At 42.2% G+C, this 21390-nt stretch overlaps 1 protein-coding gene across 1 annotated transcript; it reads left to right on the top strand.

The window, feature by feature from the left end:
* Positions 1-1570: 1570 nt before the first annotated feature.
* CFAP36 (cilia and flagella associated protein 36) lies at positions 1571-21175 on the top strand. The gene is made up of 10 exons (XM_081188775.1): positions 1571-1879; positions 6814-6878; positions 8301-8402; positions 10079-10193; positions 11175-11262; positions 11509-11560; positions 13564-13672; positions 14531-14661; positions 18690-18851; positions 20337-21175. Exons 1-10 carry the CDS (start codon positions 1759-1761, stop codon positions 20421-20423), a joined length of 1032 nt encoding a protein of 343 aa, XP_081044901.1. The 5' UTR covers positions 1571-1758; the 3' UTR covers positions 20424-21175.
* Positions 21176-21390: the final 215 nt, after the last annotated feature.

Here is a 21390-nt window from a genome sequence, read left to right on the forward strand (position 1 = left end):
TAGTGATACTAGATCTTAGCCAATAGGCTGAGAAGCGAACGTGTTTGCATTAGGGGATGTCCTGAAGTAAAGGACCTAATGCTTTATATCTAGTGCTGCCCCTTATATAGTGAAGCAAGAGAACGATTTTTAGCACCTATAATGACAAGGTCCCCTGGCCAGAACCCGTCTGAAATGATCTTATATCTCCTCGCAGACACAGATAAGTATGTGACCTGGCGTGTAGCACTCCTTGCAACTGCCGCTAGGAAAATTAGAGCAAATTATACAGCCAAGATAGCCACCAACTGTAAAGGAGATGAATTTATTTGACCCTGTCTACATCACGCTATATTCTATCTTTATCATCAAATTCCGAATATAATTGCACAGTGTATCAATTAACATTATTGTTATGTACTGAGTTGAATAGGATCCAAACTGCAGCAGTCTGATTGGTCCTAGAACAATAGGATCCAAATTGCAGCAGTCTGATTGGTCCTAGAACAATAGGATTCAGAATGCAGCAGTCTGATTGGTCCAAGAACAATGCAGCAGTATGATTGGTTGGCAGGAACCACCCAATCATGCTCCAGATATAAGTGAATCCACAACCTGATTGGCATACAGTAGATTTCCAGAATTAACCAATCATGTGCAGCCCATTGTGTAAATAATGTATATAAAGCAGATACTTTGAGGGGACTTTCATTCATTCCTCCTCACCACTATGAGCTGAATAAAGAGCATGAAATCACTTTGCGACTCTGAGTATATTTCAATTATCTTTTAATATATTAGTGGCCATGTGATGATTTTAGCCTATTTTATTGTTTAATGCCTTAACCTGTATATTAAGGTATTTTTATAGCTCTGTTTAGAGTAGGTAATGTCTTGATAATATAAATGTGTTAGGTTTTTTTGTATTAATCCAGCATATTTTCTTTTAATTGCTGAATGATTCTGTGTACATTGCGGCAGCCTTTGGTTATGTGCAATAAAACTGACTGATTGATTTCCCTAATTCGTCCATGCGCATACTGATGTACTGTACTGTATTCCCATAATTTGAGGGGTGTAGTTTTTGTGTGTGCTAATGGGTTCCATAAACCACTATTCGCCGCGTAAAGTCGTTGCGAGGATGGGAAGGTGCCGCTTAGGGAGCTTTAGTTCTTAATTTCCTTTATATATTAGCAGCACATATACACGAAGCAATACGGGCAGGCTCTCTGTGTCCCCGCCCATCCCCGCCCAATACCCCTCAGCAGCGTTTGCCGCGAGCTCGCGAACCTCGCGCGCCCCGCAGCGGGCGGTCGGCTACTGACGTTTTTCGATTTACACATACAGTAACGGGGAGCACGAAGCCCCCACTTCGAACGCGACGCGCATGCGCCTTCGCGTCACCGCGGCCGGAGAAAGCGAACGAGCGCGAGAGCGCGTGACTGGCTCGCTCCTTAGGAGGGCGGGGGTAGCGTCGCCGCGGGCGCGCGTGCGTAACAATACGTGCGCTCGCGCTTCCTTTCCCTCCCTCTTCCCCGCTTGCCCGTTCCGTGACGGCGGTTGCCATAGTGACGGGAACCGAACCCCACCCCATCCCCCCGCCCAACCGCCGCCTTGCGTGAGGCCCTTGCGGTTCTTTCTCCCGCCCGCCCGCCCGCCTTTTCCCCCTTCGCCGCCTTTTTTTCCCGCCCGCCCGTCGAAGGCCGCGCGCGCGCGCGGGGGCGCGCACCCGTGTTTCGTGAGGGAGCCTGTGAGGGAGAGAGGGGGAGGGGAGATGAGATGGCGGCCGAGGGGGAGGCGGAGGCGGAGGTGGAGTGGGTGGTAGACAGCATCGCCGGCTTCCTCCGCAGCCCCGCCTGGTCCATCCCCATCCTGGAGTTCGTGGAGCACAAGTGCGAGGGTGAGAAGCGACCGGGGGGCGGGCGGGTAGAGCGGTTTTTCCAACCTTGGGCCTCCAGCTGTTTTTGAACTACAATTCCCATCATCCCTGACCACTGGTCTTGCTAGCTAGGGATGATGGGAGTTGTAGTCCAAAAACAGCTGGAGGCCCAAGGTTGGGAAACACTGGGGTAGAGAACCACCTCCCATTAGGAAAGGCGGGGTATAAGGAAAGAAGAATAAGCGCATCCTTCCCTCACAACCTGAGGGGAATCCCCCTGCAGTCTTCGCCCTCCCCGGCTTTAAAAATCTGTTTTTGTGTCCCCCCCCCCTTTCCCCTCGGAAATGTACGTAAAGAGGCACTTGGGGACCAAGGGAGGCTGCGGGAATGATCGTCCTTATTATTACCCGTAGTTTTCGCTCCATAACACGCATTTTTTTCCTCCTAGAAAGTAAGGGGAAATGTCTGTGCGTGTTACGGAGCGAATGCTTCCCTCCTCCGTGGTTTCCAGCGGGAGAAGAGCCGCTGAATGGGGAGGAGAGAGGGACAGAGAGCCTGCTTGCTTTAAAGGAGCAAAGCGAGAGGGGAGAGGAGCCGCTTACACAAGTGTAAGCGGCTCCTGTCCGGTCGGCTCCTTTAAAGCAAGCAGGCTCTCTGTCCCTCCAGCAAAGTTTTTCAGCTCGCTAAGGAGGGAGAGAAGCAGAACCTCCTTGCTTTAAAGTCAGATCACATAGCATGTCCATGGCTACAGTTTGCACCAAAAAAATCACGCACCCACTGTTACCTGGGGCTGCAGTGGTGCAAAAACATGGTTACAAACATGGATCCACATGGATCCTCAGGATTTTTGCATTGGGCTACCCCAAACTCACCGTCAGATCACATGTCTGTGGCCACAGCATGAACCACAAAAATCATACATCCACTGTTTCGTTTAGAATATTTTTTTTCTTGTTTTCCTCCTCTAAAATCTACATGCGTGTTATGGTCGGGTGCGTGTTATCGAGTGAAAAATACGGTATTTAATTGGGGCTGATTCAGTTCTCAAGGGCGCTTAGAAACGAAATCCTTTCAAAGCGCGTAAAAGTGAAATCCTCTCCGGATAGTGCAAGTGCCAAACCCTCTTAGGGATGCTGACCAGAAGGGATGTGTTTTTTTAAAAAAAAAAAAATTCTGGACATTGTAGATTTTTTTCTCTTCTGGCCTGATGCAGGTAACAGTCTTTCGCTTTGTAGTTGTGTGATTCGTGCTCCTACTTCATTGGGATGGCCATTGGCTATATGCTGAGACGTTAAAAATACAATTCCCATCGTCGTAGCACGCTTGCGGTTGTACCCCCTCCAAAAGCATAATTAAGTGCATGTGTCAAACCCGTTGGAACAAAAAACCCCAAGTAATTTTTCTGTTGGGGTGTTAAAAAAAGGGGGGAAGCGCCTTTATTTTGGACTGGATTGTGCACATATTGGTTATTTTGTAGATTTCTGGTGTTTCCAAGGAGGTCCTAAAATCCCTTAAGTAGAGAATCACACAGAATTCAGTGAAGTTGCTATGAAGGTGGTTATATGACATCAGAATTACAGAGCTGTCAAATCTCCTAGAACCTTTTAATTTTGAGCTTCTCTGTCCATGTACCTTACAGTTTTTAATAGCTTTTGCACCGAGTCACTATTGCATTTTGCTGAGGCAGATACTTTTTATGACCCTTAATTCTTTTGGTAGGAGGTAGCTTACTGTTGTTGACTCTATTCTGGTTGGAACATTCCTAGAAAAGCTGGAGGCAGATACCAGCTAGACTAGAGGATGTGAATTTTGTGAAGTGGGCAAGAAAGGGAATGTTTGGAATCCAGGATTTTATTATTTTTATTTACAAATCTGGAGGAAGAAGTGTTTATGCAGCCCTTTAAAAGTTTCCTGAGGTATTTTGTTTGAAGAGCAAATTTAAACACACTTGGACAAATCCAGTTTAAGACATCTGCGTATGTAAACAGGTTGTCCATGTGTTTATTGCTTTGCTGGATCAAGGAGTATGGGTATTAACTGAACACGAGTTTGGAATGTGCATGTATGTTTGCCATTTCTTGCATTTTCATTCATGTTCTGAAGCTGTTCATGGCATTTTTAAGCATAGAATCATAGAATAGAATCATAGAATCATAGAGTTGGAATAGACCACAAGGGCCATCGAGTCCAACCCCCTGCCAAGCAGGAAACACCATCAGAGCACTCCTGACATATGGTTGTCAAGCCTCTGCTTAAAGACCTCCAAAGAAGGAGACTCCACCACACTCCTTGGCAGCAAATTCCACTGTCGAACAGCAGGATTGGGCTGATTTATTTTGTAAAATAAAGGTTTTTAAGATTGTTCATCCTTGATAAAATGTGAGTTGCTGGCTCTTAATTTCAGAAAGGTTTCCCCATTAAAAAAATTCTGCAGCTACATTGTTAAAGCTTGAGCCTGTATTGGGGTCACTCACCTACATACAATGAGATGCAATTTGATAGATAATTTAGTTATTTTAAAATATTTAAATTGCTTCCCAATAAATGTTTCTGAAGTTGTGTATGCCAGAAAACTTAATATATTAGCACTAAATATATACATAGCAATTTAAAAGCAGATCTTAAACACATCAAAATATACAAATAGTGTATACAGTGTAAAATAGCTACATCAAACTTCAGAGAAGTAAGTTTTCAGCCTTGTCTAAGTTCAATAGGGATCAGCTGATTCCAAATATTTAGCATGTAGTTAGTGGACACCCTTCCGAAATCTAGTTAGTCATCTTATTTTTGTTGGATTCTTAGGGGGGAAAGGGGAGCTCTATAACTTCACAACTGTTTAGCAGATGGCTCACTGAAGATCAATGGGGAACAGAAGGAAGCATTTACTTCTTTTGGGGTTGTTTTTTTTTTTTTTGTTAGCTGGAAACATTTTGAACTGCCTCAAAATACTTCTCAGTTATTCCATTTGAAGTACAGCCGTACCTTGGATCCCAAACGCCCTGGAACTCGGATGTTTTGGCTCCCGGTATGCGAATGTTCTTTTGGAACCCAAATGTCCAGTAAGGCTTCCATGGCTTCTGATTGGCTGCAGGAATTTCCTGCAGCCAATCAGATGCCACAATTTTGTTTTTGAACGTTTTGGAAGTCGAACGGACTTCTGGAACAGATTCCGTTCGACTTCCAAGGTACGACTGTGTGTCTTTCCTGCAGGCAAGATGAAACTGAATCTTTGTTAGGCCTCCATTAACAACCACTTTGTTTTTGGAATGATTTGCTTATTCTGAGTGTCATAGAAGTTAGCTGAATTTTCATCAGAGCGCTTCTGGATTTTTTGTAGATTATTATATTGTTACTGTATTACTCTATTGTCCATACAGACAGCTATCTTACATCAAGTGTTGTTAAACTGAAGTATATTGTTGCCTAGGGCCGCTGCTTGAAACAGTGTTCTAGTTTCTTTGTGTACATTTTGAGTGAAACTTATGATTTGGGATTTTCCAAATTGTGCATCAAGATCCTACCTGGATTGCTGAAAAGAAGGATAGACTTGTGGATTTCATTGCTGAGGATGCTTGGAATAGATATAATTTGCTGGAAGTATAGGGGTTAGGTGTAGGGGTGTCCAGATTCAGCTGAATCCCAAGGCAAAGTTGTTACTGTGGAGGGATTTTTGGCTTGTCAGAAGCAAAGTAGGATGTGTACAAGGTAGCATCATTTGAAGTGGGGTGCCCTGAAACATTGTGTGATGCATAAGCAATCCAGACATTCAAAAAATGTTGTAGACAAGCATTTGCTAAAAGCGACAGTAATGTCTCTAGGCTTGCCGTAATGCCAGGGTGGGTTGGAAGAGGGAGATCAAACATCAGAGTGGGAAGAGGGAAAGCTCTGCTTTGACTGACAGGTCAAGCTTGTAAGGAATAATTGTACTTGGAAATCAAATCTCTTCTAGTTCTTCCCACCTGAAAATCAATTTTAAAGAAACCTAGCGCAAAGGCCATTGGACCTGTCTGTCCACAATTTGGTCTGTTTCTTACTCTCAGTTTGCAGAACATCTGGACACAAAACGCCAGGGGAGATTACACATTTCCTCTTGTTACTTACACTAAAACTGTGCTGGTTGCCCTTGCAGGGAAACCGCTGCAGCTATTCATGTGAAATCTGATTTGTGCCCTCAGAATTGAGCAACCTTGCCCAGTTCCACAGCAATAGAAAGAAGTTACAGATATCAAACTTTCAAAGGTGTCCAGCACAAAACCATTTGGTTTTGGCAGGCTTTCCTCACTGTGGAGGGGGTGTGAGTGCCTGCAAGCTCCATCCAGGTCTGTTAAAGGGGCGGGGGGGGGGCAAATGGAAAGGTGGGGGAGGTGGAAGGCTTAGGTGGACCCTGAGTTGAATTGGCAGCCCATGAAGCACCTTGGACTGAGTTGGAATGTGTTTAGAAATGCTGAACTTGGGCCCAAAGGGAATCTTGTGGTTAATACATACCACTAGTAGGTATAAGTAAGAATAAGGCAAAAAAAGTAGCTTGAGGGGCTGAGTGGGCAGAGGTGTTATATGCCAGTAGAAGAGAAGAAAGCAGAGGGGTGGGTGTATCATGGAGGATGTAATAAATCTGGAAGTGAGACACAATTACCTGCTGGATTGGCCATCTAATGTTATGGATGGTCTTACCTTTTTATTTAGATAAATTTCACTATGCAGTGGTACCTCGGGTTAAGTACTTAATTTGTTCCGGGCCGCCAGAGCATGATTTATGTTCACATCCTGAAGCAAAGTTCTTAACCTGAAGCACTATTTCTGGGTTAGCGGAGTCTTTAACCTGAAGCGTATGTAACCTGAGGTACCACTGTACTAGGAATGTCATTTGAAAAGGTTTCTAGTTGCAGATTATTTTGGAAACTTTTTTTTTTTGAGAATTCACATTTTAAAAAAAGTAAAACCTGTCTCCTTAGTTTTTGATGAAGAAGAAGAAAGCAAGCTGTCTTACACTGAGATTCATCAGGAATATAAAGCTCTGGTGAGTAGTGGTTGTTTAATTTTCATTTTTTAAGAAAAATGTGCTATTGAAACAGGAATGGTTTCTGCACCACTTCTGTCAACTTATATATTCCTATGAGTATTCCTTTTTTTGAAAATTAGCTGACTAATGGTTTAATGTAAAAGAGCTATTGTTCTGCCAACTTTGAGTCTTTGCATTGTCCTAGTTTGTTGCAGATGCTCTAGATTGAAGAAACTGTATCCTTTTATTTTGTGCTGAGCCTTTATAGCCAGAACTTGATATTGCTGTGGTTGTATGACTGCAATCAAAAGCAACTGCCTGCATCTTTTTTCCTGCTTTCATCCCATTCAGTCAATCATTTCTATAGCCATTCTTTTCTTTCTAAAGAATAAATATATGGCTCATTGCTCTTGTGATTGAGTCTGAAAATAAGATGTTAGGAGTGAGCTCCTGTTGTACTTTGTCTTGAATTATAGCATAACCTGGCACATCCTGGCACATTATTTATATTTGTTGTGTTCCCATCACAGCAATAATATTAGCAGCAGTTGTACTTGCATATGTACCTAAACTGGGAAAAATTAGTGGAGGGTTGGAGAGGAGTGACGGGGGGAGCAACATGAAAAAGACAGCACAAGAGAACATTCTGCCAGGCTCACTAGTGGGCGGCAAATGGCTGAGAGCAACTAATGTCTGTAACTGAAGAAATGGAATGTGGGAAAACTAGTAAGCGAATTACGCAGACATAAACCATGATATGAACAGCCTGTTTGTGATATTAAGTCCTCATCTGTGTCTTAGTAATGCACAGTGATAACTATCCACCTGAGCAATTTTTTGGCCTAGTCCCCCTTCTCTCCACTTACATCCCAATGCATTACTGTCTATGATTGCTTATACAGCACCACCACCCCTTAACTGTCTGGGTATTCTCCAAAGGCCTCCATTATTTCTGCATTATTGATCCCTAGGCCTTGAACTGCCCCCTCTGCATTTCCATATCTCTTCATTCAGATTCCTCCTCAAAACCCACCTTTTCGTTAAATCTTTGGGCACAACCCCCATAGTTCCTATTCTGTATTGTAGCTAAGCCTAAGCAAGTGCAACTGAAATCATCACATATTATTTCCCTAATTCCTTCCACTTTCCTTTCTCTCCTCTTCCACTGTTGTTTTCCCTTTTTGGATTGCAAATCTCAAATTCCAGGGATGTACTCCTGTATTTTGTATAACATCATGCACATATATGCTGCTATATAAATTAAGAGAAATAGGGAAACTTGGCAGCAGCAAACAAAGTAAACTAACTTATGTACAATGACTTGCATTATTTATTATAAATAAACAAATAAATATTTATATCCCAGTTTAAAGGAATGGGGTAAGGTTCAAGGCTATAGAGAATTGTGGAATAATCTTTTCCGCCATCCATTTTTTGCAGGTTGAAAAGCTGTTAGACAGTTACCTTAAAGAAGTTGGAATCAATGAAGACAAATTCCAGGAAGCTTGTATGTCTCCTCTTGCCAAGACTCGTACCTCACAGGTAAATTTTCTTTTAGCAAAGTTAAAAAACAATCCTGGAGATAGGTGATTGTGTTCCCTTTGTATATATTTTCATTTGTATTAAAAAACAACAACCCTCCTGTGTCAAACACACACAGTGATGTTTCAGTTTAACAGAATGCATGCTTTGTATATATAAAACCTCACAAATTAAAAGTCAACGGGCTAAAAAGAATGAGCACTGAAGGTAACGGAGCTCATGTTTAACAATATGTTTAAGACTGCAGCCCTTGTCACTCAACTTTCACCCAGAAGCTGAGAAAAAAGTGAACTAGTGGAATACTAATGATGAAAGTGTCTTAGCAAGTTACCTGTGGTTTGGTTCCATGGCAGTGGTGAAAAAGCACATAGGATCAGGTGCAAGGGGTGCTGGCATGTTATTGCCAGTTTCTGGTTTTGTAGCTACACTACCTGCTTACTCAGGATGCGCACTCAGTGTTGCACATTATATTGATATGAACATGCAGCACAATTAAACAATATACTAATTAAAAATACTTCTTACTATCTAGGACAGTTGCAAAAACTAAGTGTTTCTGCAGGCACATATGAGCACATGCAGTAAGTATTGATGCAGTAAGAGCAAGCTATGGCTGTGCCTCAGGCTGCCAGTTGGAGGGAGGCTGAATAGAGAGGCCTGGAGAGCCAGAGATTCCCTAGTTCTGATAAAAATGTTCATTATTGTAACCTCCTGGAAACAGGTACAGTGGTGCCTCGCAAGACGAAAAGAATCTGTTCTGTGAGTCTCTTCGTCTAGCGGTTTTTTCGTCTTGCGAAGCAAGCCCATTGATGGATTAGCGGATTAGCGCTATTAGCGGCTTTTAGCGGCTTATCGGCTTAGCAGATAAGCGGATAAGCGGCTTAGCGGCTTAGAAAAAGGGGGGGGGAGGGAAAAAAACCCGCAGGAACTCGCAAGACATTTTCGTCTTGCGAAGCAAGCCCATAGGAGATTTGTTTTGCGAAGCACCTCCAAAACGGAAAACCCTTTCGTCTAGCGAGTTTTCCGTCTTGCGAGGCATTCATCTTGCGGGGCACCACTGTATTTGCATACCTTCCCATGAGAGAGACTAGATGATTTCCCGTATTCCAATATTATATACACAGTGGACACTCAGGTTGCGAATGTGATTTGTGCGGGATGCTCATTCGCAACCCGCAGCATTCGCAACCCGTGTCTACGATTCAGCGCTTCTGTGCATGCACAAAGTGTGATTTAGCGCTTCTGTGTATGCGCAACTGCCCATTCCGGTGCTTCCAGGTTTTGGCAGCCCACAACCCGACAAAATGCAGTTTGAAGCGGACGCAACATGAGGTATGCTTGTAGTCTTGATTTGTAGGAATACTTGGGTAAAGGACAATGCAGTCCTGTCTTAATATCTTATCAGAAGTAACTTTCATTGATTCTGTGGGGTTTACTCCTATGTAAGGTGGTATAGGAGGAAAGCTATAAAGCCGTGTAGGTGGTGGTACAATAACTTTTTCAGTACTTTCCTCCCTAAATTTAAACTAGTGCAGTAATGTGGGACTTGAGCCTTTTTTAAAAAAATGATCAGACTGCAAATTTGTTTGCACTGTAAGATTTAAACAAATGAGTGGGATATAAATATTAAATTTTTATTATTATTAAATTATTATAAAACATCTTTCCTCACACAGGCCATCTTGCAGCCAGTATTGGCAGCTGAAGATTTCAGGTTGTTTAAAGAGATGATGGTCCAGAAAAATATTGAAATGCAACTGCAAGCCATAAGAATAATTCAGGAAAGAAATGGTGAGTAGCGGCCAATGAGAAACTTGTCTTCCCATTTCATCTCTTCATTTGCTGAGACCAGGGGTGGCTTCAGGTTTTTCTGAGGCAGGGGGCTTCAGCGGGCTCAATAAGGCATGGGTAAGTGGTCAAAAGGGGCATGAGACACAACAGCAAGGGAGTTGAAAGAATGGCATTAAAGGGGCAAAATACTGAAGAGGGCAAAAAGAAAAAATATTTTGAAAAGGCAATGAGGAGCAGAGAAGGGAAAGTGTGAAGGCAGGAAGATAATCAGAGGAAGAAGATAGGTTAGAAGGATCTGTCATTTACTGCCCAGTGAAGGGACTAAGGTTAGCTCTTTCTGGGTTTTTCTTGTTCTCCTCCTTCCTGTTGCTGCAGTCAATGCTCAAATGAGCAGCCCAAAATGAGAGGGGAGCTGAATTACATACTCTGCTTTTTCCAAGTTATTTGTACCTTGGTTATCCCACAGGACAGTTGGGATTAGTTGAAAAGCATCTACTGTACATAATTCCCTTTCTCCTCCATTCTTGAAGGAGCTGGGCTTTCAGTCATTTGGAAAAGAGGGGCAGGGAAGGACTTAAATGATGGATAGTTCTCTTACTTGACTGAGTTTGTATGAAGCAATATCTATTAATTGAAGTGTCGTTTTTCTGTTATCTGTTTCATATTTCTTTTAAGCCAACCGTAAAATTGTCTGTTAGGTTTGTTATGTGGGATTCAAACAGAGTTCAAGATGTTGCTACAGATGCTTGAGTTTCCAATCTCTCTCTTTCTTTAATAATCTTCCAAGTTTTCTGTAACAAATGTCTTTTTTATTTTACACATATGGAGATAATGCCTGTGGAAATCACCTAAAAATAATCACTTCTAAAAGTTCAAGTTTCTGTGCACATTTTGACAATCGGATAACAGCTTGTAATTCATCTGTGGAAAACTGGATGTCATCCTCCTTTACTCCTCTTTCTTTGTTTCTTTTTTAAACAGGTGTGCTACCTGATTGTTTGACAGATGGGTCTGATGCATATACTGAAATTGAAGAAGAGGAAATGAAAATATTAAGGGAGGTTCTCAGGTAAAAAGAACCTTTCTGTTTTGTTTCTCTAACAAATTGTGCCCCCCAAGTGCCTGTTCTGAGAGTTGGGAGAAGCTCCTGAATTTCATGGGCTGGGACATAAGTGGTTGAGGGGAAAAGGAGGGATCCCCAAAATTGGGCACATTTTGACTGTCAGGAGAGGCTGCTCGTTGTTCTTGCATTGTGAGTGAGCAGATAAATAACTGAACTGTTGAACTGCATGTTCCCTCCTATTCTGTTTTGCAGAAAGTCAAAGGAAGAATATGATCTGGAGCAAGAAAGGAAAAGAACCAATGAGGTATGCTGAGGTTCAATCTACTCTGTGAATGTAGTGATGTTATTATTTAATTATAGCTCTATAAATCCAGCCTTCCATCAAATACACGTGCTTCCCATCAGGCTTTGGTGGCTTAATAAAATTACCAGCATATCACTGCTACATATGCTTTCTTTGCAACTCTCATTTCTTTTCCCTTTTTTCTTTTGTGAACTTGATGACATGGATATGATGAGTGTCCCTTTATCACGCTACTGAGCAAATCGTTCAGGAAGCTGACTGATGATGGTGTGAGAAAATATTCTGAAGTAAAGACTATTTTTAATGAATCACAAAGTAGGTGATAGATGGTGCTGCAGTGGAAAAAAATATAGCTAATCATCTACAGGCCCTGAGGACGAAGGTAGACAACATTTGGGGGAGGGGGGAGATTCCATATGGAAGACACGCAGCATTCTGAGATCAATTTGTCAGGATGTCTATTAAGAGCCATGAGAACAGCCTTGTCCTATTGGTTGGGAAAGTTAGTGTCTCATTCAAGGGTGTTTATCTGGAGTGGAATTAATGCCTGTCTTGTATGTGTCTCACTTTGAATGCGCTTTAGAGGTTGCAACAGCAACTAATAGAGTGTTGCTGTTTTCTCCATTCATATTTTTTAGCGTGTTCCTGGTGCTTAAATGCCAGCAATACCTATGCATGAATATGAGCGCCCCCTCCCAGAAATCTGTTCTTAAGCACAGAGGAAGTGGTAGTTATTTTGGCATAACAGTAGCAATAGTGCCTTATGTGGTGGCTTCTAGAGGGCCCCTCACTCTCTGAGAGGTCTTTTGGATATGTGTGACGGGGGAGACTGAAGCAGGGAGCTTATAATAATAATAATTTAATAATGATTTATTCTTTATACCCCCCCCCCCATCTGGCTGGGTTTCCCCAGCCTCTCTGAGCGGCTTCCAACAAAAAACTAAAATACAATAACCTGTTAAACATTAAAAGCTTCCCTAAGCAGGGCTGCCTTCAGATGTCTTCTAATAGTTTGGTAGTTATTTTTCTCTTTGACATCTGGTGGGAGGGCGTTCCACAGGGCGGGTGACACTACCAAGAAGGCCCTCTGCCTGGTTCCCTGTAACTTGGCTTCTCGCAGCAAGGGAGCTGCCAGAAGGCCCTCGATGCTGGACCTCAGTGTCTGGGCAGAACGATGGAGGTGGAGATGCTCCTTCAGGTATACTGGACCGAGGCTGTTTAGGGCTTTAAAGGTCAGCACCAACACTTTGAATTGTGCTCGGAAACGGACTAGAAGCCTGTGTAGGTTTTTCAAGACCGGTGTTATATGGTCTCGGTGGCCGCTCCCAGTCACCAGTCTAGCTGCCGCATTCTGGATTAGTTGTAGTTTCTGGGTCACCTTCAAAGGTAGCCCCACATAGAGTGCATTGCAGTAGTCCAAGCGAGAGATAACCAGAGCATGCACCACTCTGGTGAGACAGTCTGTGGGCAAGTAGGGTCTCAGACTGCGTACCAGATGGAGCTGATAAACAGCTGCCCTGGACACAGAATTGACCTGTGCCTCCATGGACAGCTGTGAGTCCAGAATGACTCCCAGGCTGCGCACCTGGTCCTTCAGGGGCACAGTTACCCCATTCAGGACCAGGGAGTCCTCCACAACCCCCCCTCCTGTCCCGCAAAAACAGTACTTCTGTCTTGTCAAGATTCAACCTCAATCTGTTAGCCGCCATCCATTTCCCATACATGAGTGGAGACGATCATAAGGATGATTTTAAAGTTGGGTTAAAGTATAGCAATAGCAGAACACACACAACTTCTCATGTTTTAATTGAGATCAAGCACACTTACCTAATTAATTTGTGAGAGCATAATTTTGTTAAATAAATAGCATTTGTCAAAAACCATGTTTTAGTAGCTCTAAGACTGTGAAAAGCTATATGTGGTTTTTACTGTACTTGTTTTTAGTGTCTTGAGTGCGTTAGTTGATACTGTTCTATTATCTCTCCCCCCCCTTAAATATATAGTCACATGAGAAACAGAAATCATCTGATGGTGCACACAAATCTCCAGGACATCTGAGTGAAAGTGCAGGAACTAAAGAGCCTGCTGACCATACTACAAAACATTCATCAGGTATGATTATCTGCAAGTATCTAAAATACAGAGATAAAAAATATACAGCATAACTTGGTATGAACCACTCAGGACTTTGGATTGAGTGGTCATAAAATATTATAAATAAATGGGAATTGACATTTAAATGGGAATGCTGGGAGGGAAGAATTTTGATGCTTCAGTTGAACTTTGTGTTGTATGCTTGAAAAATGAAAAGCAGAGGCTCTTTGGAAACCTGCTATAGCAATTGTTCAGACTCTAAGCATGAGCAAAACCCAGCTGTCAGTTCATCCCAAGAGCAATAACACTTGACATGCTCCAGAGGAAATTGGGATGGGGAGAAGAAACAGTTATTCTTACTGTAAATGGTATTGCTTCATGGATGTCAAGAGTCTTCAAGCAGGCCACGCAGCTCTCCCTGCAGCTCTGACAGGAAATGTCTAGGTCTCAACAGAAGACCTTGCTCCTGCTTTCCTGTTAAGGCTCGGTCCCACTTCACGTAACAAACCAGAGAACAGACCTCAAACATTCAGAACTGAAGGAGATGAAAAACACAGTGAACACTGAATAAAACCTATTTTGTTTTTGATGGGTAAAGCACTTCACAGTGTTTATTTTGTGTGTTCTTTCTGCTCAGAAGACCTAGTGAAGTTAATGGAAATGGTTAAGTTAGAGTAGTCTCATTTAATGTAGTGGACTTAGTTGGAATACAATCCATAAAATATTAGTATTTGGGAAGCCTTTAGGAAATGAAGAATTGTTTTTAAAATTCTTGCTCTTTGGTTAAAATCCACCAAGCTACAAAGATCCCTTACCTTTGATTTGTATTAGTATGATGAACGTATGATGGATTATTTCCTTTCAATGTAAATTTAGGTCGAGAAGCAAAACACAAACACTTACCTACCCGGGAACTGCCCTCTGCCAAACTGAAGGAAGAGAGTCGGAAGAAAACCATAGGGAATGGCTCTGAATGTGTAGCAAAGCAAGTGGGGACTGAAGGACGTGTAAGCTGAATGCTCACTTCATTTAAGATAACTAATATTATTTAGTAGCTAGTATGTCATTTTGGATTACTTTTTGTATGGTATAGTTGTGTAGTTGTGTATAAATATTTAGAAAGTGTGATCCAGGGTTCCCCAGCTTGGTGCCTAGTGTTCAGGCATGATGGGAGTTGTAGTTCAAATCATCTGGGGGCGCACCCTGTTGAGAAATTCTGGCTTGAACCATTGGAATATCAATTACTGAACATCACAAGAACTAGGTGCCATATATAAAATGAAAACAAGAAAAATATCTATCTTCAGAGTTACAATCTTAGGAAGATAGAAGGTAAGGAGAGTGGAATTGATGTGCAAAATCAGTTAGAATGTCAGAATGAAGAGTTTTGTCAGGAGTTTAAATGTGCTAATGGGAGAAGCCAGATGCCAGGAAGTCAGTAGAATATGAGAAGGAAAAGGAACTCTGCGTAGAAAGCAGAAATGAATAGCACAATGACAAGGAATGAGTTGGATGGGTAACTAGACTTTTATGGAGGAGGAGGATGATTTTAGTTTTTTAGATATAGATATTTGACTTTCAACACACTTCAGCAGTATTCAGACATTCTAAGGAAATTTGATTTATTATGAAACACAACTCCATACACAACAAAGTATGTGTCAGCATAAGTGTTAATGAGACACTGTCTGCCCTAACACTTTTAAAAGGGCGCATGCTACAAACTGACCTTAAATTTTGTAGGAAAAAATATGTAGTTGTAACTAGATTTAGAATAAATGTACTCAGAGATTGAATTTAAATTCCATTGTTCATTCTCTTTTTAAGAGAGTAAGAAGCATGTTGATGATGTGGTCTGTTGTTGGTCACGTGGCAGGATAGGGCAGACCTAATTAAAAAGTTCAGCTGAGTTGAATTAAGAAGCCATCTGTTGTTCATATGTCAGTTTTATATATTTTAAAAGAGAATGTAACTTCTGGAAATCTGAGTCCAGCAATCATGCATTCCTGTGTTTATGGCATCTTTGCAGAAGGTCTTGAAAATGTAATATATCCTGCAGTCTCCCTGCTCCTTTCACACATAGTATCTTCAGTAGTATATTCTGACTAAAGATAGGTCTGCCAGTGTATCTGTATGCAGACGATTAGGGACTATTTGGTATATACATTTTCCCTCTTGTATTAATTTGAAAGAAGCTCATTATGAAATCCCTTCCAGGTGAGCCTTTATATGCCTTGGAGAATTTAGAAAAGAAAGTACCAAAATGGTCAAAGGCCTGGAAACGATGCCTTATGAGGAACGGCTAAGGGAGCTGGGCATGTTTAGCCTGGAGAAGAGGAAGTTAAGGGGTGATATGATAGCCATGTTCAAATATATAAAAGGATGTCACATAGAGGAGGGAGAAAGGTTGTTTTCTGCTGCTCCAGAGAAGCGGACACGGAGCAATGGATCCAAACTACAAGAAAGAAGATTCCACCTAAACATTAGGAAGAACTTCCTGACAGTAAGAGCTGTTTGACAGTGGAATTTGCTGCCCAGGAGTGTGGTGGAGTCTCCTACTTTGGAGGTCTTTAAGCAGAGGCTTGACAACCATATGTCAGGAGTGCTCTGATGGTGTTTCCTGCTTGGCAGGGGGTTGGACTCGATGGCCCTTGTGGTCTCTTCCAACTCTATGATTCTATGATTCTACTACTTTTTCTTTTTAGGTGTACATTAAACATGTAAAGTGTAAATGTGTCAAGCATGCTTACTCATCAGATACACTTATCAGGCAGCAAGGACCAACTGTGACTCCCAATTGACGGTACACCTGGTAGCAAGCCTTAGTCTGCTCTGCATAATGTACAAAACCGGTGAACGTGTGCACTGCAAAAAATATTGTGGCTTGCATGTCACTAGTGATGCTACCATAGTTCTTAACAATGTTCCACATTAGAAAACGAATGGTACCTGCTCCCTCAATTCTTCTCTAAGGTAAAGGGACCCCTGACCATTAGGTCCAGTTGTGGACGACTCTGGGGTTGTGCCGCTCATCTCGCTTTACTGGCCGAGAGTAGCGCACGGAAACGCCGTTTACCTTCCCACCGGTGCGGTACCTATTTATCTACTTGCACTTTGTGCTTTTGAACTGCTAGGTTGGCAGGAGCAGGGACCGAGCAACCCTGTCGCAGGGATTTGAACCGCTGACCTTCTGATCGGCAAGCCCTAGGCTCTGTGGTTTCACCCACAGCGTCACCTGCGTCAGTTCTTCTCTAGCTTAGACTAAATCAATCCAGAGTGCTTGATGTTCTCTTTCTGCCTGTGGCTTGCTCCAGACCTCCCTTTCTACTTGCTTAAAGGCTACTGAAACACAGCAGCAATTAAAGTGCAAGGCCCCTGGTGGAATCCTTTTTTTGGAGCGGGGTAGCATCAAATTACTACTTGTAATAAACACCATATTTTTCGCTCCATAAGACACCTAATTTTTGGAGGAGGAAAACAAGAAAAAAAAATACTCTGTTCTGGCTTCAGTGAAAGCAACGCAAAGCCTCTTCAGGGCAGCAGGAGGAACACTCCCCCTGCCCTGAAGAGGCTTCGCATGGCTATCCCAAAAGCCGGAACAGCAAGAGGGATTGCTGCGCAGCAATCCCTCTTGCTGTTCTGGCTTCTGGGATAGCTGCGCAGCATGCATTCGCTCCTTAAGTGAATTTCCCCTTACTTTTTAGGAGGGAAAAAGTGCGTCTTATAGAGTGAAAAATGCGGTACATTGTATTTTTTTTAAAAAAATAATTTTTATTAACAGGCCAATCACATCACATTATCCATATCACATTGATTCCAAATTATACAGCCAAATTTTAAATTTTGTTGGGGGTACCCATACATCAAGCTTGGCTCAAGTCCAAAACAGCATCACTTTTCTTACTGCATTAATTAAACAGTTCTGTCCAGTTTGATCCGGATAGAGCTTTATTACTTCCTTTCTCTTGTTGTTATCATAAATTCCTTTCTTTGCAATCTCTGATGATTTTCACAAGCAGGTTGAAAGCTGGCATTCTATGTGGGTTTTATACTCTTCCAAAAATCATATCGATCCGGGACAGCCTCCGTACAACGCTTCCATAAACAAAATTAATCTCCAATCTGTCCTTTATTTTTCTCAGGCTTACCGAATAAATCAAATGAGTCTGGGGGTTCTGTCAGGTCAAACTACCATTCCAGCATTCCTTCTCATCAAACAATCCTGATTCTCCTCCCCCAGTCCTTCTTCCTCCGGCAGACCTGTCCTGGCGAGACGCCATTTTTTGACTGCGTCATAAAAATTTTCCTCTTTTCTCACCGTTCTCCAGTTCTTAAAATCCTGCCTGTGGTTCATAGAAACGCGACGATCTTATTTCTTTCTGGGGTTAATGTCACATCATACAGAAAAAAAAGAGTTTTTTCCTCCACCCCCCCCCTTCGTTCCAAACATACAGTCTCCTTATGGTAGTTCATCAGAAGATTTACTTATCCGTCCGTCACTCCTGGTCGCAGAGATCCATAAATCAGCAGCCTTATCGGTCGAGCTTTACTTGATGTATGTGCTTTCAGCTTCCTTTCCAATCGTATGTTTCCAATTATAATTCCAAGCTGCAGCAACCAGCACGCGCTGATTGGAATCAGCTTCAGGAAGAGCTGACTTCACCGAGGGCCTGTGCCAAGTGTTCAGCACCCCCATCACTCGTTTCAGGGGGTGCATTGTGAACACCGCTGGCAGGACAGCACTCCCCCACATCCTGGGGGAGCAAAAGGAAGGCTGCATACTTCCCAAAGCAGCCCCTTAGTACCTCGTATGGGTCAGAGAGATGTTATTGTCGGCCATCTTCCAACGCGTCACCTGGTGGCCCCCCGGTTGATATGATACAGTACATTGTAAACAGACATGCTTGTCCTTCATCTCTTTTGTTTTTCTATTTTGTTGGGACTATATATAGTTTTATTCACAAATATCTAATTGGATAAAAAATACATTACAGAAACTATGCAATAAATCTGCCTTTTATATTCTACTTACCAGAAACTATCAGAACTTGGAGCGCAAGAGCTCAGGGAGCGTGAAGACTATCTAAAGCAGAAACGAGATGCATTGATGGCTTTGAAGAAGGAGTCCAAAACTAATATGCCGCCGCCACCACCACAAAGTACAGAGCAGAAAGAAGAGCTGTTACCTTCTAAGGAGGTAAGAGAGGAGAGAATGTTCTAACCAGCCAGTCTGCATTGGAGAAATGCAGGGCTATGTGCAGTTCCAAACTGATGCTTTGAATAGCACTGTTTAGTAGTGGAGTGGGCAGAGAGCAGGGCTGCATCCTAGCGCAACTGCTCAGTATTCAAAGTAGGTCTGTGCTTAGTCCCTCATCTAGTTAAGGATATGCAACCAAAAGCCTGTTTCCACAATTCCTAACAGAGTTGAAATGGGAGCTAAGAAAGCAACGACGGTAAACAGACATGCTAAACATCCTTACAGTAATACTTGCATAGTAGAGAGTTGATGCACGAAAAGGAAAAAAGAGCTGGGCCACTTGCATCTATTTAATATGCCACTAAACCTAGAGTGTACACTCTAGGGTCAGTGTGCTGATTCACACCTGCGTGTGTGAATAGTCCAACACATGCACACATGTAATAGCATGAACTTTTAATTTGCCTATAAAAGTGTCATAAACTATGCTACACTCCTCTATGCAGTTACTTTAGAGTAAGCCCTATCGAACTTAGTGAGACTTACTTTAGACATGCTCAGGACTGCATTGTAAACTAGGGGAAGTGAGATAACGTTCATGTGTTCAGACTGCTTCACATTCTTGCAGCAATCCTGATGACAACTATTAGCTAGGGCAGGACTATCCCACATATGGCATGTGTCCCTGTTGGTTCTGCTGGACCTCTCAGCGGCTTTTGATACCGTTGACCATGGCATCCGTTTGGGCTGCCTTGCTGGAATGGGACTTGAGGCACTGTTTTACATGGACTCTTTCTCCTTTTTGGAGAGCTGAATCCAGAATGTGGTTGAAGAGGACTCCTGTTTGATGCCTTGGGGGTCCCTCAGGTTTCTCTTCTGTCCCACGTGCTGTTTAACATTTACTTGAAAACGTTGGGAGAGGCTGTTGGGCTTCCTGGGGTTATGTGTCAACAGTATGCTGATGACACCCAGGCATTTCTTTCCACCAACGTCCAAGGATCTAAGCCCATGTCTGTCCTCAGTAATAGACTGGATGAAGGTAAACACATTGAGACTTAATCTAGGCAAGAGAGACGTGCTCTTGGTCAGTCAGAAGGCAGAACAGGGAATAGCTATTCAGAAGGTACAGGGTCACAGTTTGGGTGTGCTCCTAGACTCAGCCCCCAGCATGGATGTCCAGGTCTCTGCGTTGGTCAGGAGTGCATTTGCACAGTTAAAGCAAGTACACTTGCTGCACCTGTTCCTTACCAGGTCTCTCTTAAATGTAACACTGAAAAGAGCTCCGTAACACGTTTGCCTTACAAACTGCTGAACCTACAATGTGTTATACAAAATTATTCTTCCATACTTGAAGGGCTAAAATCTTATGCACTTTAACCGAGACAAAGTTACATTAAATTGGAAGTATGTCTGTATAGAAATGCATAGTACTGTGTAACTTAGCAAAGGATATTGCAGTTTAAAATTTCCCATTTTTATTTTTAGGGAATGACAGAAGAAGAGGAGCAAAGGTTGTTAAAGAAAAGAATCCTTGCAGCAAAACTTAAAGAAGAAGTTATTAATAAGCGATAGTTCAGAGAAGCTGCTTCTAGGAGTTGGGGACAAGAATGACTGTTTAGTATATTTAACCATGAACTGAATTCTTTGCTCACAAACATTGTATGCATTAATTTGATTTTCTATATTGAACATTAACTTTTTCTTGTTTTTTTTAAAATAGACTTAAATTAGATAAAAGTAATGATTTATTTTACTTTTTTTTTAAAGGTAGGCTTGGTCATTCCAAAGTATTAAGCATCCAGCAGTTTAGATTCTTACGATTCCAATACGTATTGCTGAATGTGAACACTGTAACTCCTTTGCTTGGTTTAATATTTGTCGGTTCTTTTGTCAAAAGTACATTGGTAGACTGACATTAACATGTTTAAACTTGTTTTGATTTTATATACAGATGAATGTAGAAGTGTCAAGTTTAAAATCAACTGTATAGAGCTCCAAGTGTTCCTTCCTTCTCACAAGATTGCCTTGTGAGACGGATGTTTGGCAACCATGCAAATTACAGGGCAGAAGTAGGCACACTGTAAATTTGCCTACGTATAAATATGCTGTGTAATGTTTGAAGCAGGCTGAAGAAACAGAATAAGCTAATATATTTTCATATATTTTAAGTGAACCCATTCATTATTATTTGTGCTTTATTCAGAACAATCTCTCCCAGCGCTTCCGACACCAGAAGGCTACCGTCTACAAATTTCCAACACAGTAAGAAACACAGCTCATCCACATTTCATGTAACTTTTTATTAAAATAGTATTTAACTGAGACATGTTGGCAGATGTAATCTTTTTCTTGGAAAAAAATCAGTTGAAGGGCCCCAGGCATTTGAAATGTGGGCTGTCCTGTGGCAAAAAGCGACCCACCATAACAAGCGGGAAGGGAGGTGGAAGGGGGGAAGAAAGCACCTGAGGCAGATTGTGTAACTCGAAAGGGAGGAGCTTCATCTTGCACAGTATTTGTCAGCCAATATTCGAACGCTCCT

The sequence above is a fragment of the Podarcis bocagei genome, assembly GCF_964188305.1.
Source record: "Podarcis bocagei genome assembly, chromosome: 3".
Lineage (NCBI taxonomy): Eukaryota > Metazoa > Chordata > Lepidosauria > Squamata > Lacertidae > Podarcis > Podarcis bocagei.